This window comes from Larus michahellis, chromosome 6, assembly GCF_964199755.1.
Source record: "Larus michahellis chromosome 6, bLarMic1.1, whole genome shotgun sequence".
NCBI lineage: Eukaryota > Metazoa > Chordata > Aves > Charadriiformes > Laridae > Larus > Larus michahellis.
The window spans coordinates 61,186,971-61,214,169 of NC_133901.1; the positions used below are offsets into that span (position 1 = coordinate 61,186,971).

At 41.9% G+C, this 27,199-nt stretch overlaps 1 protein-coding gene across 6 annotated transcripts in view; it reads right to left on the reverse strand.

Moving 5' to 3' along the window:
- Positions 1–597: 597 nt before the first annotated feature.
- The window catches only part of LOC141745444 (VPS10 domain-containing receptor SorCS1-like), a 306,057-nt gene continuing 279,455 nt past the window's right edge, over positions 598–27,199 (reverse strand). For 3 of the 6 annotated variants that reach the window (XM_074593198.1, XM_074593204.1, XM_074593203.1), the window contains exons 21-28: positions 25,398–25,521; positions 24,296–24,408; positions 21,026–21,157; positions 10,621–10,720; positions 5,848–5,953; positions 5,513–5,673; positions 4,049–4,167; positions 606–2,722 (exon numbers count right to left, since the gene is read on the reverse strand). In XM_074593198.1, coding sequence (XP_074449299.1) covers positions 2,666–2,722; positions 4,049–4,167; positions 5,513–5,673; positions 5,848–5,953; positions 10,621–10,720; positions 21,026–21,157; positions 24,296–24,408; positions 25,398–25,521 — 912 coding nt within the window. In that variant the 3' untranslated portion in view covers positions 606–2,665. Of the gene's footprint in view, positions 2,723–4,048; positions 4,168–5,512; positions 5,674–5,847; positions 5,954–10,620; positions 10,721–21,025; positions 21,158–24,295; positions 24,409–25,397; positions 25,522–27,199 lie in introns of all 6 variants that reach the window. The other 3 variants (XM_074593201.1, XM_074593199.1, XM_074593202.1) reach the window with 3 other exon arrangements.

A 27,199-nucleotide genomic window follows, 5' to 3' on the forward strand; every position in this document is an offset into this window, starting at 1 on the left:
GTTGCATCCTGACTTGAAAAGCAGAGAAGCTCTGTTTTCTTTCTTTTTCTCAGCAACAGGCATCCACCGTCATCTGGTGAGCTGACAGAAACCTCCTATGCTTCATTTTCTTCACATGTAAAACCTGATTCATCCTTAATGTGAATATTTTAAACTTTCCTTTACCAGCGTTGGCAAAAGAGTAGTCAGAAAAGGCATTTTAAAAGAACCTTTAACAGACAGCGTGTATAGGGAAGGATAACCATGGGCAGGGAACGGAGCTGGAGTTCCAGGGAGCTGCTCAGAGCTCTACCATTGCCTGGTTGGAAACCAGAAAAAGAACATTGCGCTTCTGCAGCCCTGAGCTTCCCCATCCTTAAAAGGAAGATAACAGTACCAAGCTTCACTTCATAAAGCACTCTGAGGACTGAGAAAGTTACCTTCATATTGGCACCTTGCTTCTAGGAACTATATTTTCAGAAGCATGCTATCACCACCCTCTCCCACTTCTACTGAACACCCCTTTCTTTTTGAAGTTATCAGCTTCCGACTATTTTAACGTTGTTAGTTATCCGTCAGGGAGCGAGAGCTAAAATGAGCAACAAAACCACAGGCCTTCATTTAGAGACATAATCTGTTTAATAAATATGACTGTAAAAGCAATAAACAATAGCAATTATACATTACGCTACATTGTATTTAACAAAAGGGAAACAGAAGATGAAAAAGTACATCAAAAAAAGTAATTTTAAAATTAGAAATAGTTCCAACACTATAAGAAAACTTTTTGATTGGCTTACTATAAAAATAAGTTGGCTAATGTTGGACTTCAATGGGGAGTATTATACAGTTGCTGCCAAAACTTTCCCATCTTTCTTAAAGCCGTAGTTGCAAAGACGATAGCAAAGCCATACAAACTGCTGTGTTTCTACCTGTCTTCAGAGAAAGCGCAGAAAGAGGCAGAGGACTCCGTACTGTGATTAGCCTTTAACTGCTGCGAGTCTAATGTTCTTGCACTTGGTATTGCTTTTTTTCTGTGCCAGCAAGTAGGTTGATCTGGGCTCGTGCCCAATTTGTGACAGAGCAATCCAAACCCACCACCACCAACCCCTCACCCCAGGGACTCTGGGCAATGCCAACAGCGCTGCTTTCTCCTGTCTGTCACTCAGGTTGCCATGCGCAATGTCTATCGAACAAAACCCACTCACGTCAGGAATCAGGGTGCCTCCTAAGTGTGCTACGCTGATTATGAACTGGCCTCTATCTGCCTTCACCTAATGCAGTTAAGTATTGGTTATTCTCTTTCTCTCTTTGCACTTTGAATCAAAATCCTGGTGCTAAGTTTACCTGAGTTGGGTTGGAAATCAACAGCTGTAACGACCACAGGTTAGGCTTCAGCCAGATATCCCGTGTCTTGGGAGGACTTGTTCGAGGTATGCTGAGCCTGCTTTCCTGCTCTTCCCTTGCACAGCCTAAGTGAACGTGTCCTGCAGCCTCACTTACAGCTGCAGCGTAAGAAACAAGCTCATGTTACTGGTAAGAAATCAAATCTTGTACAAGAGTGGTCCTGCGGTGCTGGGGCTCAAAATGCATGGCAACAATCTCAGGCCAAATCCTGCTTTATTCTCCTTCCTCTGCCCAGAGTGGCAGGAGTTTGCAGATCTGCAGCCAAAGGGGGATGCCAAGAAGGCCATAGGAAACGGCACAGACCTTTCCCTGCTCCCTATTCTATGGACAAGGCGTCTTTCAAAAAATTGACAGGTCTTGGGATGACTCCCAGTAGTCTGGGACTTCCCCAGACAAATCCAAACATCAGCACTAAATGCAGCTAAGGGTGCTACTAGGGCTTTCTCTTAGCCAAAATTGAAGGTGTAAGGCTGGTACAAAGTACAATGTAAATTCATGCTGGCAATAACCTCCTCCAAGTGCAGTATGGACAGACCTCCCTGCCTGTAATGCACGCTAGTTCTGTTCCATTCGAGGTTAGGAGGCAAAACGTTATCAGTGCTATCAGTGGGATGCCTTGGTGCGAGTAGGCAAAAAAAGCTGTTTAAGAAAGAGCCTGGCCTTGCGGTTGGGATCGCCCACGCTCGCACTTGGCCGTGGGGCGCAGGCAGCAGCTGCAGCTAGAGGAACGAAGGGCAGAGTCCAAACAAAGACATGAACCAGACTGACCAAGAATATTTTCAGTGCCTTTAAACTCCAGTGTGATTTTTTCGTGTGTCCTATGAAAGTCTGCTGGGGCAGCTAGCCCTCCCGCAGCCCAAAGTGCTAAAAGAGCAGTTAAATCTAAAGCCAAGAACCCTAAATGCCCCCCCCCCCCAGCCCATCTCCCCCCACATCCCAGCCCACCCCTCTCCCTAAAGAAGAGACCCCCATGCATATTCTTGGCCTATATCATTATGAATTTTCTACAAATTAGAGACAGATCAGAAAAAAGAGAGAGTGGAGGGGTGAGGGGAAGGGCCGCAGGAGTGAATAGTGGTACCAGTTCTGCTCCCCCCACCCCCCACTAAAATTGAACACCTGTACAACGCAGTTCCACTATGGTCTCAGTATAATGTCCACATGCACAGGCTTAAAGCTAAAAACCCTTTGTCATCTGAAGAATTAAAAAGTCCAAATGCAGCGAGTTCTCCTCTTTTTTTTAGATATAGATATTTATCGGTGTCCTCAATTCAACCATTTACATAGGAAGGGATTTCTTTTGTGCTCTGGGGCTCAGCAGCTGTGGAAATACTTCCTGTGGCAAAGAAAGAACAAAATAAGAAGAGTCAGTAAATAACAAGTGTTTAGCCAAGGAAGAAGTTTGAAGGTATCACCTTGCTGGCCTTTGGGATTCAGCTGTTCCAGACTGACCCATTCTTCCCAGAAATGTTTTCTTGTCATTCAAAACACTGAAGGTGATGTCCTGTTCTTTTGCTAATGAAGATGATTCACCCATGTTGAACAGAAGAGGGAGAGGCCAGAGCAGAGGGGTGGAGGGAAGGAAGGGTTGAGGTCCTCAGAGGAAATGTGTAACTCATTTGCAATGATAAGGTGTTGGAGATTTCATAAATAGCCTTAAGCTTTGCATTTGCAAAAGAAGAGCCTAAACCACTCACATCCAGAAAACAGGAACTGTGTTTTTTTTGCTGCCAGAGTTTGGAGAGAAAATTAAATGTTCCAGGGACATTCATTCAGATTCCTCCAAGGAAGGATCCCTGAATGTTAGTCAAAGGGGTTGAAAAAACCTGGCTTCTGAACAAGCATACAAAAGAGAAACACCCAATTACAGTCTTGCTTTGTTTTCCCAAAAGAAAGAAAACTCATTAAAAAAGAAATTGCTGATTTCCAGAAACAGATGAAGTGGTTGTATAGGAGAGTGAAGAGCCTTTGCACTTTCTATTCTGTTCACACGTAGGTCCAGACCTTTTCATTTTGTCAATGAGCTCTGATTCAGTTTCCTCATTCATCTTACTGACAGGATGGAAAAACACTCTTAAGAAGTTTGTTGGACTGATTCCTTTTGATAGAGAATTGAGTCTGTGTACCCCACACATTTACCTTTTGTGCTCACTAGCGCAGTTACAGGTGCAAACCAAGGAGTTATAAAAGGCCAATTTCTGGTTCAATACAGTGTCCAGTAGCACAGCTGAGAAACACACAAAATGCTGGCTATTGTTGAAAGCCAGAAATGCTGTAGTTGCACCAAATGAAAACCTATCCCCCAAATTGGCTTTTCACTGCTCTTATCCCAGAGGCATCAAGGGATTAGTTTCCCACACCAGTAAGAGCAGTTTTGAAGCTGCATTGAATAGAGCCAGCAGGTGACTGACTCATACCACTTCAGTCTGAATGACCTGTGAAAATATGTGTTTCCCTACCTCTGGAACAGTGTGAACCACAGACATTGCATACTTTAAGAAAAGGGAAGCCCAAAGCACATCTAGCTCTAGGAGGAGAGTTCCTGGCCTGAAATTGGGTGTTTCTCCCTTAGCATCTTACATCAATTTTGCCTTGGAGGTTTCTGGGGGAAAAAGAAAGAAAAACAAATGAAAAAAAAGAATTGTTAAAGTTTAGGACCCACCGCTCCGGGTCTTGGCTTGAAACCTCTTGGTGATCCACAAGCCTTTTGGAAGTCCTCTGTCCAGACTACCTTGGTTGCATTTCCTTTCCTTGGGTTCTGGACTGTGGCCTGGGGTTGCTCTGTATGGGGAACACCACATGGGAAGGTTGGTTCCCTCACTCCATCCTGTGTTCTGCTAAGCAGGCATGTCCAGGTCTGCTGATGAATAGCTGCTTAAAAGCTTTTAATAGCCACCAGATCTCCCTTGGTGAACAGGTGAGGAGAGATCACTATTGATTGCAGTGGGACTTCCAGCTTAGACATCAGATTCATCAAGAGACTTTCTTCTTTTTTCCTCCCAGGTTGTTTTCACAGGCCATAATCTTAGCACACCACATTCCCTCCTTTAATTACCCTTCCCCTTGCTCCCACTCTGCAGTAGCTATGAGACCAGGCCTGCTTTAGCAAACACTCCCATACAATTTAGGGACATTCTCAGGTAGGATCTAAAGTTTGGTTAAGTGGATGCAATCGTCCAAATAAGGGTTCTCAGTTACGACTATGCCTCACTCCTGTCTGAGCGAGAACAGCTACAATTCCTCTAAAATAGGTCCATGTCTTTATTTGCAGTGGTCCTGTTCTGTACCTCCGGTCTGGGCCTGCAGAACCGTCACCTCACAAGTGAAGCTGAGCAATGCCCAAGCAATGCTCGAGCAATGCTGGCTTTAGCAGAAAATGTCCCCAGGCTGAAACCTCCCTGCTCCAGCCCAATGCTTTCACTAGAGTCAGGGTAACAGAAGACATGTAGGCATGAGCAAATGTGAGACTGACCCTAGTATGCCCACTCCAAGTCTATTCACTTTAGGTCCTATGGAAGCCTGCCTTGCAAATTTTCAACCACAGAGTCCTGTGGGAGAAATCAGCCTGAGAGCAAACCCAACTGTTCAATGCAGAGATCCCAGGTTTTGCTCGATTTCCCTGGGAATCAGCCAGGCTAGCATTGCTGCTGGCAACAAGGTCTGACACAGCACAAAGGTCACAGCAGTCAAAATATCAACAAATATTTAGCCTTTAGATCTGACTTACCGAATCACCCGCTCACCTCCATGTTCCAGGTGAGCGTGGCTGAAGTTGTCCTGGATATGCCTTGGGTGTGGGGTTTAGCCCCGCAACTACATCAGCCCCAGCAAAATAAATTGCCTTATAGCGCAAGTTAAGTGCCGGCAGGATTTTTGAGAAGGGGAGGGGATCTACATAGAGCAACTAGGAGAGAGAAAAAGCCTGAAGTTGTTCCCCTCCCTTTCACCACATGGCAGTGAGGGAGAGAGGAGAGTTAGCAAGGTTTCCTGTAGCAAAACTAATGCTGCAGCAGAAGAGGATGGGAGGAGGAGTGTGCAGGAATATGGGAAGGGAGGAGGCTGAGAAAAGGGTTAGCCAATTACAAGTCAGAGTCTGACCAGCTGCGGGATGCTGCAAGTTATTTACCTATGGGCTGGACTTCCAACTTCTCATCTACTAGTTGCTCAGGGCTCATCAGCTCACTTTGAGGGACATTAGGTATGCTTTCGCTCTGACTGACTGGACTGACCATCTCTTGATCTTTTTCATTCTGCATCTGTGCATATATATTAAGGCCAGGAATCTTCCTAAAACATTAACAGAAACCATCATTGTGGGGTACTCTGGCAGATGATGTAGCATCAGCTTTTACAAACCAAGAAACAAATCACTGCAAAAAAGAAAACCCAGCAAAACAAACCCCAAACACCTCCGTGAAAGGCGGCAATGGGGAGAAGGAAGTGGCTCATGGAGGGTCATACCTTTTGAACTTGTAGATTATAAACACGGCTAGTCCCACAAAAACGACAGAGAGGAGCATCAGCATAGCTGAACCGCTGTGACTGGGAGTGAGGTCCACCAGGGGAGCTGCAGGAAAAGGGAGAGACGATTAGAGCTGCTCCCAGACCTCATCTGTCCACACATCTCCAGGCTTTTCTCCCTTTCTAATCCAGCTGGGAAGAAACCTGGGTTCAGACCACTGGTGGTGCCCAACTTACCCCATAGCTTTCTCCTGAGAGGCCTCTCCTCTCTGGCCTATTAGAGGACTGCCTGAAACACAGTCTCTCATATTGCAGACAGTTGTGTAAGTTAGTTGCAAATGAGGTCACTTGGGTACCTCTGGATGATCCTGGTGCTACCCATGGGCTAGCTTGTCATGCTGACTTTCTATTTCACTCAGAGCTAGTTTGGGTAGCTCCCAATGCATAGTGAATGATAAGCAATCAGGTTGTCAATTTTACTGAAGCAACAATTGTCCTCTCCCTTCCTGAGCAGAAGTCCAGTGCCCTTCACAGACACTGCCTCAGCATCCATGCCTTATCATGGCAAGCTCTTTTCACACCTCTGACATTTTCAGTTTCTTCCTTTATCCTCTTCCTAACTCTTATGAACACGTTCTACCCTCCGGTGCCCTGCTCTTTCTCCCACAAGTCTTCCATGCCAGAGAGTGCGCAGATTCGAGAAAAAAAAAAATTAAAAACCCTAATCAAACAAAAAGTCCCTCTGTGCTTCTCTTCAGAGTTTTGTGCACCACCCTTTCAAAGCCCCTTGCTAAATAAGGCCACACAAACCAGCCAAAAGCGTGGCTTTCCCAGAAATCCAAATTAAATTGTATTAAATAGAGACAGTTTCCGTCACACATACACACACACACACAGAAAGACATCTAGCATCCAAAAAGGGATACACGTAGGCCCAGCAGTCTCAGTTATTCAGGCAGACACTACTAAAACACACTGCAGACAGACACACAGCTGTAGCTGTGCCGTTACGCAGAGCTGATGCACACAGCCGATACGTCCTCACCAACTGTCTCTACCTGGCATTACGCACAGAACAAGGTACAGGTAGTGCCTTCCTCTGCAAAGCAATGAAAGTTAACTGGAACCGCTGCCACACGCACCCTCTTTCTCTTGCACCTCTTCACATGCACTGAACAGCACCATCCTAAACCAGAGCCAGAAGACACAGGAAAACACGCACACACAAGCAAATACTTACTCAGGCACACACATCAGAACCACACACACCTTTTCAGCTGTCACACCCCACCTGATAAAGCCAAAATTTGCACAGAGAAGTAAAAAAACTTCTCGTTCCTATATCAAGCAGGCTATCCTCAGGAAGGTGAGGCACCAGGGTGAAATGATGCGTTATTATGAATTCCTCACACATCTCCACTCTGCCCCCTTTGCGTCTGTATTTAGTGGGTCTCTGCAGTTCTGCGGGATGACAAAGTGGCTCTCCAACTGATTCAGGCTCAGCATCACTCACTGCTCTTGTTATAATGCTGTGCCGAGAGTCTGGTAGTAAACAGCTATTTAACTGCTTTGTGAGAAATACTGGCATATTTTACTCTGCCTTAAGAGTTGAGGTTGTTGTCTGTTGGGTTGAGGACACTGGTTTGGTGGATTTGTTTTCATGAGAAGAAGGAATGAACATGATGAATGGATTGCAATCTATTGTCCCTAATTGCCATAAATTAAGCCTTCCTTCAGTGTGGTCTGAAGAAAGGAGAGGGAGATGTGAAATGTGCTGAGGCCAACACCTGTCATTCTTCTGTGCTCCAGGGAAGGCACATGCTCACAGACAACACACACACACAGGCTCATTTCTACAAGTTCTGCTTGAATGTCCACACCAAGCTAGTTTAGATACCTACGCTTTTGTTCCCTGCAGCTTCTCTGTTACAGAAATTGCTGCTGTGCATGAGTAGGCACACACACTGGGGGAACATATGTGTACATACGTGTGCACTTAGAAAAACACATGCTGAGCTTTGCGGTTCAGTCAACTACAGCCCATAGCTGCCCAGAGTCCGACACAGTCATAGTGAAAAGGCTGGGAAAGAACGGGCACCACAGAGCAGAGCACCTCTGGGCCATATGCATCTCCCTGGCTTGTGTTTTCTAGGGACTGCTTCTGGCTTGTGTTCCAGGTTTCTCTGCTTTATTTTATTTATTTTTTTATAAAAGCTTGGATTTCAAAAGGACAATTCTTCTTCTTCCTTGACAACCAAAACAATAGTTTTCAGCAGCGAAGTAAATCTCTCTTGGCATTTTGTCAAATTCTAAACTGTTCCCAAGTTTTGATGTCATGAAATTAGGCCTTTAATTTAGGCAGGGAACTGAGTCATGACCTCTGCAGCTTGATAAGGAGCCCTGTTCCCTCAAAAACCTCACAGTGGCTGCTCTCTGGGCTTTTTAATATCTAGTTTGGCAGTCCAGGCTCATTTTGCATTCTTACTGAAGCATATTTCTGCAACAGACACAATCCTATAGCATTCCTATAGGACGTTGTGAAGCCAGTTACAGCAATCACTCACATCTCACCTGTGGTTTCAAAGAGCAGTACAACAGAGCCTACCTTGCAGGACAAACGAGTGGTTGTATCTAGTACGGACAAAAAGAACTCATTCCTGGTGTGTGTGTAAATACAATTAAAAATGTCCATTTTTGGTGAGCACAAAGGACACGTATTTACGCAGCGTGTCTGAGCAGAGCACCTTCTGCTTCAGCCTGAGCTAGCAAGAAACAGGCCCAGAGGCCATACAGTTATGTAGCATGGCAGTGTGCCACACTGATAGACCCTTTTGGTTCAGTCGGGGCAGCAGACAAGGTTCAGTAGCCCAGAAAAGTGCTACAGTACCTCCACTATCTATCTGGCTTCGGGACCAGCATCACTCTGAGCATTGATGGAGCCGCTGGGGCCCCTGTGCACTCCCTCATGAAGAGATGCCCAGAATTCCTCACCAAGAAGCTGCAGGAGGCTCCTACATACAGCACCAAACTTGGATCCAGATTCATCTTGTATTAAAGGGAGGGCTGGAGATGTGATTTTAAGTGTCATCTGTTTCCACTACATGAAATCAGGAATGTCGCTTCAGGAGCAAGAGGTAAAGACGAGCCTTTCCCAGGAATATCTAATGCCATTTCTTCTAACTGTAATTTTTTTAGAAAAGGCCTATAGGATATTCAGGGCCAGAGTAGTCATGTCTAAATGTTCATTTAGGATTTGAACATGACATTAATGAATATTGACCAAAATGGAAGAGAGTCATGTGCATTGACAGAGTAAATGCCCAGAAAAAAAATTCAAAAATGATGAGTAATTGCAGGTAATTCCGCATTTGAAAGTCACATTAAGATTCTTTTAGATACATTTCTTTTAAGAGATGGGTACTGAGGGTTTTCTGAAAGTACATATAGAATCACTGGTCATCGTTGAAAATTCAGGCCAAGGATCTCTTCTCTGATAACGACTATTATGTAAAATGTATATGAATTTAAATCTTAAATGTAAAGTCAACAATTCTTCTGTGTCATATGTCTATTACATTTTTTTTTTTTTTTACAATCTACAGGAGAAAAAAAATCAAACAAACTGACTTCTTAAGCTGTTGTGTTTTGAGTTTTTTTTAGGGATTACTCAGCTGTGCTGCATCTCTGCTTTTTTACGCTTTTGGTTCTAACATCTCTAAAAGGAAGCATCTGATCACCTGTTTCACAGCTAATGGGAAACAGAAACATGCAGCTATATTCCCAGGGCAGATATTATCAAGTTCTGCTTAGGAAAAATTAAATATAGCAAACACCAAGGCTGTCTTCTAGGGGGATTTAAATTCACATTACACCCTTTCTTAACACTCTCTTTCCTTCCCTTTGTGGACAAGGCAGCATGTGGACCAACATCAGCTTGGGCAGACCTGTTCATACGACCGACATCAGCTTGGGCAGACCTGTTCATACAATAAAATGCTTTTTGTAGAGCAGTTTGTTGGTACAAGTGAACTGAGTCTTTTAATTTGCAAGTTAGCAAAAGAAGCCAATAACAACTGATCAGAATTATCAGCAGCTCCTGGAGAAGAGGAATTTCTAAGAATCCTGAGCACGGATCTGTTCATCCCATCTCTCGTAACAGTTAAATAGAGGCTGTACTGTGAAATGAGGGTTTAGCATACAGAATAGACAGAGGGACGTGCAATTAAATATCAGGACTTTGAGATGGCTCATTTTGGGATAGGATTAGTTAAAGTCCAAACTGCCTAATTTTATGTGTGTGCATATGTAAATTGATTCTTGTCTTTCAGACTGCTGAACAACTTCTGAACTGTGCTTAGTTGCTTTGAATGTTCGTTGACTCTAGAATATCTAGCTGGTAACCTTTGCACTGCGTGATCCAGGCTGAATACGCCATGGTGCTGCTTAGCTGTTGAATATTTCAGAGACAGCCAAGAAGTACACATTTCTACTGCTACTTATACTGCATTTCCAACACCAACAGCAAATTCTTGCACATAAAGTAAACAAAAGGATTAGCCGTAAATGCAAAAGCATTTCTTTTTGGAATGATAAAAAAAAAAGGGGAGGTGGGGCAGGCATTTTAATGCCTGCCCATACACTGAGTTATTATTGTGACATAAAAATAAGAAATGTTTAAAATACAGCTGATTGCACACTACTACCACCAAGGAATATATTGCTTGCTGGGCTACAGAGCAACAGAGAGAGTGTAGACAGAAGGAGAATACTGACCTGCTGTTAAATGGGCAGCATGGACAAGGATTTGAACCCCTGGCTTCAACTCAAAATGGACCAGGTTTTGGTTCAGTTTCTGGATCAGGGTTTCTGAAATCTGGAAAAAAAAAGAGAAAATAAGAAATGCATTTGTTTCTAGATCATTGGTTTAGATTGCCAACAGGTGGGTAGGAAATGGAGCTGCACGCAAAGCAAAGATTTTGCAGAAGTACCAGACTTTCCGAGCACAAAAGGGACCCCCAAAGAAACATTACACCCACATGTGTGTCTGCATTACCCGCCAGCAACAGCACATCAGTGAACTCCGTTTACTATTTAAGCAAAGAGAAGCATTTCAATTGTTAACACTCATTCGCTCATAACAAATAACTATTTCTCATTGAGCAGCCAGCTCTTTGATCTTAGAGATTGTTCATAAGATGTGATATACCTCAATCAAAATTAATAGTTTAAGTCCTTACCCCAGCTTGCACTGAAATTTCAACTCCTAAAACTAAATTTTATTTCATTCAGCTCTGAGTTTCAAGCCATCTGCTCCCTAATCCTTAAATATGTACCAGAACCAGGTCAAATCTGAAAGCGTTTACCGACCACAGAGTGTGGCTTAAACAAAATGCATTTTCCATCTATTCCTATGGGTTACAAACAGAGAGAACACGCTCTTATATACTCTTTTTCATGGGAGAGACATTCCACAGAGCTTTTAGATCATTAGACTATCATGCCATAACTCTGATGACAACAGTAGAGCTCTAGCAGAAAGAAGGCTATTCCTCCTTAAAGGACACAACAGAAAAGATGAGCATTTGCTGACAGAAGACCTCATGAAATCTGTATTTGCACAGTAAAGAAGCCAAGCTTTGGTCCAATCTGTTGGTAACCATTCCTTTTTTTAAGTTGGTTTGTCACAATATTCATGGAGTCACTTTCTCCATATCACTCTTAATTAATATCCAAGAAATTCCAGGCATGTTGCCATTAAAAGCGAAAGATATGGATAGATTAATCAAGGAATGGAAGCCTACAGACATAGTGTTGATAGTTTGTTGTGTGTCTTTTGTATGTTCATTTGCTAGATGTTTCATGAATTTCACATTTTCTTACAGCAGTGAGCAATCTTCCAATTGAACAGAGCCACCGTTCCGCATGTTGGTTTATTAGGGAGAGGTGGTTGGAAAACTGCAATCCCCCTCTCCTCCTACCCCCCAACCCTTAAAATGCAGTTGCTGAGAACCTTATGTTTTTATAGCCATATAGCCATACCAAGATCAAGAGGAACCGTATTCTAGTGCTCACCACTTAATTTAATTTGTTTTAAATAAATCCTTATTCCTTCTTGAAGATTAATGAAAAATTGTCAGAAAAAAGAACATTCCAATAATTTTTACACCATCTTTTTCATGTTCTTCATTTTAGTCTGGTTGAGTTATTTCAGTAAATGCTACCCAGATATGATTAGATGTTCCTTGGCTATCATTCATCACAGTACGAGATTTATCTACCTCTTTTATTTTTTTAACATTCTTAATGGTTCTTTCAATACTCTTGGCTTGTACACTTCATTTCTGGCTGCTGATCACTTGAATAGGTGCCTTTGGTCCAATATCAATTTGGCAATAACTCTTACAGGCATTTTATTTATATTTTTAATATATCTCTTTAAAGTTTACAATTTTTTCATGAGTGCCAGAATGAGCAGTAAATATATTTCTTCCTATAGCAAGAAAAAATACCACCTGCTTACAAAGAGCCATCTGCTGAGCTCAGAGCAGCAGGGATGGTGACACAAAGATGTGCAGTACATGAAGAAAGCCTGGGAGGCAAATTATATCCCTCTTTAAGAATTTGAGCAAATTAATAACCAGGACTGACAACTATAAAGAGTGCTTCATCTCTAAAACTAGACCAGCAGATGCAGATTGATATGCTGTAAACCAGGTACATTAATGGCTCGTGGAAATCATGGGAAAAATATCATCCTGGCCATTTCCAGTCCCAAACATGACTTGAGAACTCTCCCCCATGTCCCTGCAGGAATCATCTTCCTTTATGCTCTGAGATCCTGATGCTGCTGGAGCAGCTAACCCTATGAAAAAAAGCAACTACAAGACAGTAAACTGAAGAGCCAACCACATTGTGTCACTCCTCTTCAACACGTTGTGATAGCTGCGGGAAATGGTCAGGGAAACAGTAAGGGTGAAAAACTATACGTGATGCTTTCTACACAAAAAGTGGCTTAGTGTGATGTGTAGCTGACACTGCAGCTAGCAAATGTTGCTATCCAGTATTGGAGAATGGTTTCATCAAGGGTTCGGGCAAGAAATGAAAGAATAGGAGAACCTCGTGAAAGTCAGCATGAGAAGGGACCAGAGACTTTGTTGGGCACCAGTGGCATGAAGGAACCCTGAGATCTCACCTGGCCTGCCTGAGGACTCCTGTGGCACAGAGTGAGCAGGGCAAAGCAACAGCACCGGCAGGGACACTACAGCTGAGAGGTGCCGTGGCAGCCTCCCAGCAGGCAAGCTGAGCCTGTGAGAGAAAGCTCAACCAATATTCTTGTCTGGCAAGCCAAGGAAAAGGAATAATAGGAAGGGGAGAGGCAGGAAGAGTGAAGGCAGTAAGAAAAAGGAGGAAAGGCAGAGAGAAACAGTCACAACTGAAGGTTACGATTACTGTATTGCATTGTTACCTGATCATGAATGAGGACCTCATTGTACTACATCCTGTACAAATGCAACTCAGAATGAAATTATTTCTGCCTGAAACCATCAGTATCTCAGCAGAAGCTTGAAATAGCCGTCACTATTTCAGGACTATATGCAAAGTGTCAAAGCAGGCAGCAACTGCTCATGCTGCTCAGAGTATACAGCATATTTCCTTGGCTCAATTAATTATATGCTCTCCCACTGGCTTTTTGGGTGCAGCTTTTTTGCCTGGGTCTTTATGGAATCTGAACAAGTCAAAAAATGAATAACAGCCTGAGACCTTCAAAAGCGCCAGAAGTTCTTGTGAGAATCAGACATCTGCCTTCCTCAGGCAGCTCTGGAGATTCCTGACACACGCTTCTGAGGGAAGAACAGATGCATTCAGACATGTTTTTAAAATGTTTGCTTGCTTAGTACAATATTTGCATTTCTCTTTAAGTGGAAAGTCAGATTCTCTTCAAAATAGACATATAGACAGTATAGAAAGAGGGAGAAAAATGTATTTCTGTGCTTCTAAAAATTATCTAAAATAGAAACCATACACAATGGTTTACAAACGTCAGTATTTGAGGTCAATGAGCATGTTACACACAGCCAAAAGGCCAAATTCACGTTGGGATTGGTCACTGCTCTCCAAAGTTCGACCAGACGATGTTTCTGGTCCTCGCATGGTCCCAAGGGGATCTGTGAACTACAGATCACTCACTCAGGACACTCACTTTGAGACTGGAGAAGTGGCTCTTCTGCCTTTCTTATTCTATCAAGTCTATTTCTAGCTTGGCGGATCACAGGTTATCAGACTTTAACCTAGGAGTTGTTCCCACTTATATAATTTGTTTATAACATTATTAAAGTGTCTTTGAAGTAAATCTCCACACTCAGTCACCGAGGTAATGAAAAGGTTTCAATGGGAAACATTTTGGGTCTTGAGCCTCCCTTTATTTCTGCATTCAGAGTGGTACCATGGATGCATTTTTGTTTAAAAAGCAGATAAGGAAACATCGAAGTTCTTTCGTTCTATGCAACTCCAGTTGAACAGCTAGACCTTCAGCTGGGGAACAGGTTGGCTTCAGGCCTGTCCCTGTTCCTCTCTCACTCCTGGAGATGCAACTAACTCAGCTAAGACAAAACTTCTTAGAATAGCAACCTCCTAATTTATAGTCTTCAAGAGTCTCCCTTGTGAAAATAATTAGCTTTCAGAATTAGTTTTGGTCCTTAACTGAGCCTCATTGACTTTATCTGCTTCATTTGCAGAATTAAGCATGATGTGCAAAAATAATTCAGTAATAGAAACCATTCTTCATGTATCATTTTTCATCAAAGGACACATAATGAATAATAATAACAGACTATTTGTGAAGGAAAAAAAGAGATTCCAATTTAAAAATGGAACAAAACAAAAATTAATTTGGCTTCTCTTAGCATTTTGTCAGAATTAGGACTGTGAAAAAACCATGTGCACCAAGAAACAGAATTATCACTCATAAGGGCATTTTCCCAGACCATTATTGAATTTTGAAACCTCTGGTGTAAATTGGTTTAGAAAAATTGAATATGATTCAACCGCGCCAGTATGTACTAGCTAAGAATCTGGATAATTTTATAGATACCGTGTAAGGATCTCAACTAATGAGTGCTACACTTCTATTCAATTCATTGAGTGAATCAATAAACAACTAAGGAAAGAATTATGCACATTGATTGGTAGGAAGGAACTCGAACCAGCATTACAAAAGTGAATCAGGAGTCAGGGCAAATGTGGATTACTTTAAACTGTGCCACTCGCCCTGCATAACCTTGGTGACTTCACATGAGGCCTCCAAAGCCTGTTTGCCTGAGCACTGAAAATAGCATAAACCCTGACTTACACGGTCCAGCGGGAATTTCGTGAGATCTTCTAATGAAAAATACTAAATTCAAGTTGCCATTAGTATCCAGAGATACCGTGAAAGCACAAGGTGGAGGATATTCTTGTGGTTACTCTGGGACAAGAAATGATCAGCAGATATGAACCCAGAGAGGAACTTGGACATAAAAGCCAGGATCTACTTTAGATGAACAAAGGTGACCAGTAGGAGTCTTGAGGATCAAGGGCTGCTCTGTACACGGAGCAAAAGAAGAGCAGGCGAGAGGGCTGACAGTCACATGGCAGGAGTTAAAGATATTAAGACAAGATATATAGACAGCCTTTTCCACAGCACACAAGCAGCTGATCAAGAATAGCTGGCTAAGGAAAAAAGGCTTTGGTACAAGGTGTTCTGGTTCATATTATTCCATTCTCTCCCCAACTGCCCTTACTTCTTAAATACTGGCCCAACCTTCCCTAAGCACCCAGTGGAGGACTTGGTCTGCATGCAAAGATAGAGATGTTAAAAAAAAATAATCTCTCCTGGTAAACACTAGATGGCTTACCCCTCTTCCTGGAATTTAATTTCCAAGACTGATTGGCACGATTTTCTGTAAGATTTGAAAGCGTTCACTGTCATGATCTGGTTGCTAAAATATTTTGTTGACAGGCACGTACATCTGAAATACGTCAGAGGAAAGAAAAGTAGTGAAAGTGAATACGCTAAAACACTAAAGCTTAGGAGGGTGGGTGAAAAAAAATACAAAAAAAAAAAAAAAAAGACAGAAGCTCGATCAGCTACAATGAAGCAGAAGTAAAACTAAATCTGCTTTAAGGAAAGAACCCTAAGACCTTTACACATACAGGCTTCCTGAATGCCAGCCTCCATAGTGTTAAATTTGCCAGAGGTATTTCATCTCCTCAGTTCACCACTGCCCATTTGATACTCAGTCATCCATGTCATTTCCCATCTCTTTGGCTGGATACAGATACTGGCCACAGCTGCAACATGTTGAGCACAGTTGGCTACCAATCAGCTGGTGCTGCCATTTGCCAAAGACTCCATCGTGCTTGCTACACTGCTGATAGCTCTTTTCAGAGAGAAGATTAATGGCTTCATATGTCATTAACTAGTTGCTCCTTCATTTTGCACTCTGCTTTTACGGTTATTTTGAATAGGCCAGGTAAAAGCATGCACACAAGAACTAAGGGGAAATGCATGAACACACTCAAACCTTTACTTGATATGAAAACATCACTTCAGAATTCTCGTGTATCTTCTCCTTACACCTCATTTGACTAACAGGAGACACATCTCCTATGCTTGACAAAAAGCCTCCACTAGCAAACAATATGGAGAAAAGATTATTTATGAAATGCATAAATAAAAAGGTAACCTTCAGAATCTTCCTATAGCGTAAAACCATACACTGAAATAAATGGAGTAATCGTACCTGTGTATTTGTATCACTGCCCTCTACTGAATTGCAAGTAGCATATCTTCCTACCACGCATTCATTTTGAATTGGACTAGTGCTAAATATTACTCAAAAATTACTTGGAATTCTACTAATTAGGTGTCTGCCTTTCACCGAAGAGAAAGAATACGTTGCTTTTGAAGCAGCGGATCTGAATTCTGTAATCATCATATTCACCAAGGCCGTCCGCAAAGATGGTGTAACAACTGCCTGTCTGCCCAAGGGGCCAATGGCAATTCTGGGTGACTGGTTTTGCAAGATTTGGGATATTTCAGTGGTGTTGCAGTAACAACACGCAAATCAAACAGCAGAATTTTCCAACCGACAATTATTTCTACATTTTTAAGCAGGTTGGTAGTCTGTGCTCAGTTGCTGTGAAATGAAGCAGGGGAACGAAGTGATATAATTCAAAAAAAAAAAAAAAAAAAAAAGCAAAGTCACAATATTCTGGTCATAAATGCAAGAACTTTTGAATATGCAAAATGTTTTGGGATTCTGCAGGATGAAAAGGCCTTTTGATTCTTATGAAGCTGTGGAGAAAAAGTTTACACTGACTTCAGAAACTGGAGTGGATTAAGTAATCTGAGGTCCTCAAAAATTCTGTATTTATGTATTAGGTGGAATTGTCCTATGCTGCACATTGAGAAAACTTCCCCACTCTCACACATGGCCTTTTTTTATAGCTGACAACAGAAGTTAAACTTTTTAAAACGTACTTTAGCCTCCCATGGGAAATATCAGGAATGCAGAGTTCACATTTCTAAATGTAATCTGCAAACAGATATGACAATAATTGGTACTGTGTATACACACAAAAAAAAAATAATTTGGGGCACTTGAATGAGAGTGGTACATTAGCTCAAGGAGAAAATGACATCTACCATCTAACCACAGTCTCAACAGGAGCATAATCACCACCCTAATGGAAAACTGCATGGAAGTGTGTATTTGTCAAGTGTGATGCTGGGGCTAGGACAACTTCCACAGTCTCACTATTATTGTACCCAACAATTCATGACTTACTGTGTTTAGACTCATATTTTATGAGTGGCACAGTCTAATGTAATAGATTTTGACAAATGGGAAACTAAGACCTAGGTTTTCAAGGGACAGAGGACATTTAGCTGCCTCTGAAGTCAATGGGAATTATGTACCCAGAGACCACAGAGCGGCTGGACAGAGAGACCCAAAGGTATGCTTAAAAAGCCAAATGAGTGTGTACCAGATAAAACCAGACCAGCTTAATCTGCCTCAAGGGGAAAGAGTACGAAAGCAAGCCCTCCATGGTCATTAGATTACTGATAAATGTGAAAGTCCATGAAACCACATATACCTGTCATTGTTACCCATGGCAGAATAATGGCCTAGCTCAAGTGATGAAATACAGCTTGGTTAAGCGAGTTCCCCAAAACCCTCACAGGTGCTCTGTGACAGACATGGCCTGCAGCAACTTCATGAGTTTTATGTGGGGAGATGTCACTTGAATTCCCTCTTCAGCTACGGTTTCTATCACTCTTCCCTTCCTCCCACTCCACCAGCTGTCCTTAGTCCTGCTTGTTCTAGCTAACAAAAGTTAGCGTGCATCACTTGCATGATTTACATGGCTTCTGCCTTTCAAACCCAGGTTGGATGGGCAGAACAGCAGGACCACAGAGCGCCCCTCGCCTCTGTTCTGGTACCTGGCACGTGAATAGGGGGGGTTCAGATGTCCATGTCATATGATCGCAAGTACACATGCCGACTGTTGGAGGCTCTAATAGGTGGGGAAGAGAAGGAGGGGGCTATAGCACACTTCATTCTCCTGGTAAATCTGTGTCTACAATATGCATGGTGGGTTTCGTGCCCTTCTGTGGTGTTTCACTCAGTTTCACCAACTTTTGATTTTGACAATGAGTTAGGTTTTCCCTCCCTTGGGTACTGAAACTAGGGCTTTTGCAGAATAGAAACAGAAATTTCTGTTTCTATTTCCAATCTGTTATGACTGCAAGTTTTTCAGGGACAGAAGCTATTTGTCACTGTGTCTCTGGACAGGCTTACCACAAGTCTTAGGTTTGGAGAGTAGCTTCCATGTGTGAGATGACACCATTAAAAAAAAAAAAGGAAAGAATATAATCAAGTGCTTCCTTAAGAAACTTTATCTATCCATTGCAGTGTTTGTGCAAACTATTTCAATTTTGGTCCTGTATACTTTGAAGTTTATCTTCGAAATTAGAAAAAAATCATCCAGAACTATAACTCCTTTGGGTGTGCACCTGGAAACACACAAACTCACATACGTGCCTCTGAATAGCTTGTTGCTTGCTCATGAACACAAAACAGATTTCTGTTCCTACCAAAAAAGAACACTATACATCATAAAGCACCTAAAAAGCAACTTAAGCTGTCATCAGCAAAAATATCTGCTTCCAGTACTCATCGCAGTGACTTCAGGCACAGGGAGAAGCTGTTGAAAAGGCTCTGAAATGCTTTGGGAGAGGGTTAGTGAAGGAATGCAGGCTAAATGGATGACAAAACAGGAACAGTATCAGAATATACCTTTATATATATATATCAGAGGTACCTTTTGGGGGCCTCCTTAGGTCGTTCCCACTGAAAACAATGCCATTTTCTACTGGAGTAACTAGGAAGGGGAATGCAGTAACCGCAGACTAGTAAGAAAAACATTCTGATCATCCTGATGGGAGCTGGGGAGATACTTCTCCACAAGAAAAAGCTGGCTGCAAATGGCAAAAAGTTTCTCTCTCTTCAAAGGTTACCGTTTGGACCCTGCAGGATGCCAGAGAAGTTGCTGGAGTCCCACTGAAAATGACATTTCTTCTTGTCCATAGAAACGGTCATGAGAGCACTGTCAGGGCTTCCTTTCTCTACAGCCACAGAGACTTGTTTTTACAAGGGGAAAAAAGAAAGGGACAAAGAGAGGGAGTAACTGGCAAAATACAATAAACTGCTGAAGGCTGGAGGGGAGCTGGGTCGGATGTAAATCTGAAAGTTTATGGACTGGCTTCCTTGCCAATTTGCGATGGAGGAAAAGAGAAGTGGGCTGAAGGAGAAAAGGGAGGAAAGGTTTTGCAGAACAGTAAATCTCCATCTTTTTTGTTTATTACATGGGTGGTGAAAATTGCAGAGGAAAGTCATTTGTCAAAAAAAAGATGATGGCTAAGGATGCTGAGCAAGGGAAAGTTTAAGAATATGGGTGACCTAGTGGTTTGAGGCTCATGGCTAAGTTAACAAGGCTTCAGACCACTGCAAGAGGCAATTGCAGCAGCTCATAACAGGTCAACAGATGAAAAGGCTATTAGAAAAAAAGAATACAAGAAGGGGAAGATACTGTTGACACATTCACTGATGGGAAGACTTCACTCATTCTCAAATTGAAGGACAAATCCAAAAAGAAATGCTAAATCCCTTGTGCCACCCAGTGGAGTAGCAGGCATCCAGTAATGCTGAGGATTTCACCATGGCTGAGATTTGTGAGCTGATGACACTCTCTACCCCAATGCTCATATAGCCCATACCAACATGGGCTATGTCTGCTTGAGCCATGCACACGCTGTACATAAAGGCAGAGGTACAGTGGTGCTTCACTCAGGGCTAGTTATCTTTGCCCTTGGAATCTGAGGTCATACGCTGAGTGCTATTTGGGGATTTTTGCCCAGCATAGTGTTTTATCTTTTAGTCCTAATCATGTTAGGCCCACCTGGTGGGCAGGACCTTTTGGGTTTGCAGGAAGATATAGTCCTCCAGTTGTCATAACCTGCTTCAGCCTTGCACAGAGAAAACAACCCAGAGGGGATCAACCCCACTGCCAGAACCATGAAGAGGGCAGGCAGACAATCCAACCCCATCCCTGTGTCTTAAAGTAATGAAGTATTGATCTGCCCAGGTCTACCATCCAGCCCCGTCCTCCAGTGCTTTCTCAGACTCTTGACAGCCTCATAAACTTTGCCTTATGAGGCTACTCCAGTTCCTGTTGGCAGGAATCATCCCCTAAATTCTTCCTATTTTCTTCCGACCTCCATGGAATAGAACAGGACTTCTAAGGGAGAGACAGAACATCATACAAATTTATGCCAATTTAACAGTACTGAGGGAACCCAAATGAGAGTCTTCCTCTCTGCAGCTCCAAAGCCTGTTTCCAGTGTTTGGGAGGAAAAAAACCTACCAAACAATGACACCAATCAATCAACAACAACAACAAAAAAACGAAGAGGATGTAGCACGTACCACAGTCATTCTTTAGACCCCAGTGAATCAGATGCATTTGTACCACAATTATTTGTTCTACCTTCTCTTGGAAATCCCATATTTATATATGTATGTATATATATACACACAAATGCATAAACATACACGTCAAGTAATAGGCACAATACCTGCTCTAGGTCTGCTGCTGTTCTTTTATTTTCTCCTGTGGCATCTTGATATGGTAAAATGAAGAGTTCGGCAGACGTGGGCAGACCAGGGAGCACTGCGACCAGAATATGCTTGCTTGAAATACCTGTTGCCTGATATATAGACAATTAATGGACAGATAAAAAGTGGGGATGGCATTGAATGATGACAGCTTCTTTTCTAAGGCATCGCAGTACTTTTACAAACAATGTAGGGTATATCTGGTACAACAGGGAGAATCTTGTTAAAATCCACTGCAGCTAAAAAGTCAGGGATTAATCATTTCCTGATCTACGCTATTTTACTATGTTCTCCAGTAAAACATGAAGGATCCTAAGGCAACAGTGATACTCAGACATGCTAAAAGGAGCTCCTAAGTAACAGTTGCATATGGTATGATTTGTTTTGTCTACATTTAGCTATTTTAAAGTTATCTGACTATCCCACATTAGCCCTTCAGGTTCGTTCTTTAGTCAACGGTCAGAAGCTGCATGTTAAAGGGCAAGGTATGTGGGCAGAATTGCACTCCAGGGGTGTGATTAGCCAAAACATCTTAAAAGCCTTGTGGAGACTCAGGGAGAGAGAAGATGATGAATCAAGTCTGAATCCCAAAAGCCAAACAAATTCTTATAGTTCACATCCTGGGTCAATTCCACAAGTTAATGAGGGCCTCTTTATTTTTTTCTTTAGGTGTTAAAGATCGTATTAATCTGCAAATTCTTATTTTTTTATCTTCTTGTCTGAAAATCTTAAGCAAGCAGTTTAAATCTATATCCCCCTACAACACAAATTAGCCAAAATTCAGATAAAAGTACCACACAGGCATCACTACCAGGGTCATCTCTGGTCATGGGTTTCAGCCGCTGTTACCATGACGTTACACAAATTGCAGAGTTCTTCTCCGGAAAAGGAGCTACTTTGGCCGTCAGGAAGTTTTGTGAGCCAAAAGGAGAAACACAGTTTGCTGAATCTTCCTCTTTGTGTTGTGGATTATCTGGGAAATGCATTTAAATCTCAAGGTTTTGATTTAAATCTTAAGTTTCCAAGTGCTGAATTTAGTACATCACTTTTAAAGGGGGAAAAAAAAGAAGTGTCCTCAGATATCAGGGCAGACCATAGCAGCTGGATGCAGCACAGAGATTCTCCTGCAGTCAGGACTTGCAACCCTCTCAGACATTAATTGGACTTAAAACTCATGAATTCTTCTCCCTAGTAGTTCAGGAGCAAAGACACGGAGCAGCTACTCATTGAAGGAAACGATGGACAGAGGACAAGGAGTCAGGGAAACTGATTACATATCACCATTATCTGAGCTAATTCTGCGGCTATCCCGCACGTGACTGCTGACAGCCCAGGGAATACCCTGTGCAGCTCTGAAACCCTTCCCCTCTATTGCACATCAAGGAGAAGCACATGGTTTTGCTGCTGTTGGGTTTTTTTTAATGTGGATTTAGAAAAAAACCTATAACAATATAAAGGTCTCATATATTCTTTCCAAGTATTTTTTTTGCAGGCCAAGGCTTGCGTTATTTGTGCTTGCGTAATAGGTTGTTTTAAGATGTCAAGAAAAAGACACAGTATTACCAGTTAATAGAAAGTCTACATTTTCTGAGGCTGGGAATGATTTTGGTTTTTTTTTGTCTGGAAGGTTTTGGCTGATCTACTCAGTTCATTCTTGTCTTCTTCATCAAAAGTGGGAGACAGGACTCAGAAAATCAATGATGTGAGCAAATAATTATGATCATAATACAAAATAGGATATTGCATGATAATCTGAAATTATCCCTACTTAGAGAGAAGATCAGATTTTAGCAGAGAACTATAATTTCTTATGCAGAATTTTTATCCAAGTCTATGGTACTCTGTAATAAGAATGTAATACTTTAATAAAAGTTCATAAAAATTCTATAGCGCAGCTATAATTTCCTATTGAATTATTTAGTTATTCAACTCATTTTTATACAGTTTACTTAATTGCTGTAGAAATCTATTGGGTTTATCTTCAATTTTTACAGGAACTTCTCACAAAGGCTTGTTTAAGGTGAATCATTTAGCTATATAAAGAGGGATAATTAGCTATCAATTTTTTACTTTTTTTAACTCAAACAACAAAAAGACTCTTTGTATTTTCATTGCTCTTCTTTTGGAATGTAGCCTTGGTACTGTAGTTTTATAATCCTTTTTTATGACTTGATTTTGTTTTATTGAGTTGTTTATATTCTAAAAATTCATCCTGCAGATATATGGATCCTTGAATACTTGATACAGACATAAATAAGTCAGAAGAACATGCTCCAGAAAAATGTTCTTCCCCTCCCCCCCTCAGCCTTTCCTCTTCTCCTCCTGTCTTGAGGAAACTGAAGAAAAAATCTCGGAAACAATCCAGACAAGTTTGTGTGCACCTGATTAATGCACAGTGTCTTTCCAGTCTTTTTGCACAGATGATGCCACATATGAACATATAAGCTTGCTAATAGCATCTACAAGCCTTGTATCCTTTCAAAATCTGAGTATCTATATTTAAAAAAAAAAAAAAAAAAGAAAAACCCCATTTCAAACAGTTCCTTTCACTATTTTTCTTCTGAGGTGAGAAACCCCAGCTGTTTCTTCTAACATTTCATAGCCTCTCAGTTTGAAATCCAAATCTTTAGCCACGCAAGAATATTTTTATGACATTCTCTTCCACATTTAAAGAAGGAACTTCAGAGCTTCACCATAGTGTTGATAGCACAAATGGCATCCAATCCTGACCCATGAACCTCACGCTATGTGAAAGACATAAAGCACTTACTGTGGTGCTCTTCTCGGTAGTAAAAATGTTTTCTTTTTGGTCTCCTAAGTTTCCTACAGCATATTTGTAATTCCATTAGAATAGCACTATTTTCCACTGCTGTATAAGAATAGCAGTAAAAGAAGTAACAATTGCTATCCAGCAGTAAAGATATTTGTACAGCTATAGGTAAGTATAAGTAATTTGTTTTCTATATGCCCCTTTCTCAGAAATATTCCACATAATCCACTGGCATTAAAAAGAATAAACTGAAGGCTGACTCTGAGCATCAGATTGTTACAGGATGGGATAATTTCAGCTGTCTATATAGTATTCTATATAGGCCTCAAACACTAGTTTAGCCTCCTCTTATAGTTGGTAGAAACAGAGAGACACCTTGAGAGAACAGCTGATCTGGTCCTATTGTAGGCACAAAGCAGAAATTAGAACCATTGCGACACAGGTTATGCATATTGCTTACCTCCACCAGAGCTCTCTTGACTACTCTACTGATGTCCCTTCTCCACTCTGGGATATCTGGATTGTAGTCATCCAGGTTTGCAGAGAACGATAACCGCAGGGACTGAAATTGCTCTGCAGATACAATGACATGGTGGTGAGTAAAGACTGAGAAACGCCTTAGTGCCAGCGTGGGGAGAACTTGCTGCAGCTCATGTTTTGCTTAATCAGTCCGCAGGTGATGCACAGACTGTCAGAGAATCCAGCAGTGTGTCTGAGAGATTCACCGAGAGATTTGGAGAATCTGAGAGACTCACTGCTCGAGTGTCATGGTACCGAAAACGGTGATCAGTCCTTCCTTCAATGGATGAATAGCACTGCAAAGGGAGCTGTGTTGGGAATGTAATTGAAATGCTACCTTAATCTTGACTTCTGAAACAGGCAAGCCCTGTGAAAGAAGCTGTGATTGTAGTCTCATAGACATGCTAAAAACCACTTAACTGGAAGGAGACAGGGATAAAGGTTGGGAGAGGACTAGCCTTGGAAAATGTACTACTTATCTCTGTTGCTTTTAACAGAGGTGTTCACACTGATCACTAAAACCACGTGCTTAGTTAATATAAACAGTTAAAACTGGGATTCCCAGTGGTTCTTAGACTATATCTACACCATACAACATTTGTGTGCCTTAACTGCTTCTGTGGCCTGAGTACAATATAAAATTAGTACAGATTTCTGTACAGAACTGCAGCACACAGCATTGACTTACTTTTCATGCTACGTAGCTTTTGCATGAGTTAAGAGGCCTCTACTGGCCAAGAAGGGGGAAAACCAGCTTGCAAAATGACCTAACATTTTGACAATTGTGTAGGAAGACCAAATAGTGATAGAGCAGATGCGGAGGGCTCTGGGAAGGAGAACAATGTTCTGCAATCATCTCAGTCTGGACTAACATCACGCGGTGGCCTTCAGAGATGTTATGCTGAACCGATAACACTGGAACCAACCTTATAACCTCACTCAAAGCATCCTGGAATAAAGACCTCATGTTGCTGCCAGCTAACCTGCCACTCTAGTTCTTGACTACGGAGAATCCTACGTGAAATGAAGGAGGAAGAGCTCACCATACACAGCAATAGTCTTTGTATCCTGAAGAATGGTGTTTCCTGCTGAGACCTGAACGGTGATGGTATTCATCCCTTCCACAGAAAATGTGAATGTGATACTTCCTTCCAATGTGATCAGTGGCTGTATCAGAAAAGGAGAAATTAAGTTAATTTGGCTGGAAAGGAAGAGAAAAAATGAGTGTGGGTCTCTAGTGTATTGGGATGGTTTGGGGACAGATCCAGCTTGGAAACTTAAGACATAGAAGGCGTCCTGTGACATGGAAGCCTATTTTCTGAAGAGGGCCCAGGTATCCAGATGGGGATGTCCACCTGAAGCTCAAAGTAAGGCACTATAATTTCCAAATAAGCTATGTTTTAAGATCCCAGTATTTCCTTCCTACTTAGCATGCTAGATGTTCTGGATCCCATGTTAAAGTGTCCACGTTTGCTGCACTCCCCAGAGAGAGGCCCAGATCCTAACATGAGGGACAGCCAGACTCACTGCTCAGGTGCCACAATCCTTTCCCAGATCTAGCTGTCAGTGATTTGTTTAAGGTCACTCAAGGAGGTTGGGACAGAACGAGGAAGCACATTAAGATTTCTCAGTTGTTCTCGCATGTTGTCTTTAGACAGGAAGCTGTCATTTTTGGAAAGTGATGGTGCTTAGAGAGGACACAGATCCCCTCAGCTTGCTTTGCTGTGCAAACCAGTTTATCAATGAATTGTGCCCCCTTTCAGCAGTCTCAGCCCTAACTTCTGTTTTCACTTATTAATGAACTCTGGGTGAGATCTTCAAAGCACCCAGTATGAAGCCAAATTCTGTTCCCATTGTAGTCAGTAGTAAAACTCTCACTTCAATGAGAACAGAGTTAGACCAACTCTGATCACTTATGAGCTTAGCAGATCAGAGGGAAGGTTAAAAGGTGACAATCACAGCCTGTAAGTACCTCTAGGGGGAGAAGATTTCTGATCGTTCAGAGAGTTCTTTAATCTACATACAAAGGCATAACAAGATCCAACAGCTTGAAACCGAAGCTACATAAATTCACACTACAAACATAGTGCATGTGTTTAATGCTCAGGATAATTAGCTGTGGGGAAATAGTTGGGGGAGAGGGTAAAAAAGAGAAGCACTGAATTCTCCATCATCTGAGGGAAATTATTAACGCAAAACAACAACAAGAAGTCAAGTTCTGCTTTAATCACAAAATGTTAAATAAAGCAGAAAGTACTGGTGAAACTCTCTGACCTGCATTATAAAAAAGATAACCATGTGTGGCTGAAGCTCCCTCTTGGCTGTACAAAATCCATGAGAATCTTTCCCCCCAGAAAATTGTTAGGGTCTCTGGGTACTTCAGCCATAAAGGTACATAAAATAACAGTTACAATGCCGGTGCAGAATTACCAACACTGCAAGCACTGAGGCAGCAGAATGTGGTGCATGCTGTTCTCATATCTGAGCAGAGCCCAGCGGCAGGGAGGTGTGCTGGGAACCATTTTATCCACTGGTAGAACATGATAATAAGGTCTTCTTGCACTTGTGCTTTAGCATAGAGTGTGGGGGCTCAGGGTTGGGCTCAGCATATTTAAGGGGAGGCACAGAACTAATGGCAGTCTCTTCCCTTATTAGTCATCAGAGAAATGAGGTTTAAACTCTAGGGCTATGTAAAGCCCTAAAAACTTTAGGACTTGCTCAAACCAGCTTGAAAGGTAAGTTTCCTAAAAGAAAAAAAAACAAACCCAAACCAACAAGTTTTTTAGTTGTTGTTATTGAAGAAGGGAGGGTGGGGAAAAACACACTAGAAACTCTTCCAGATTTT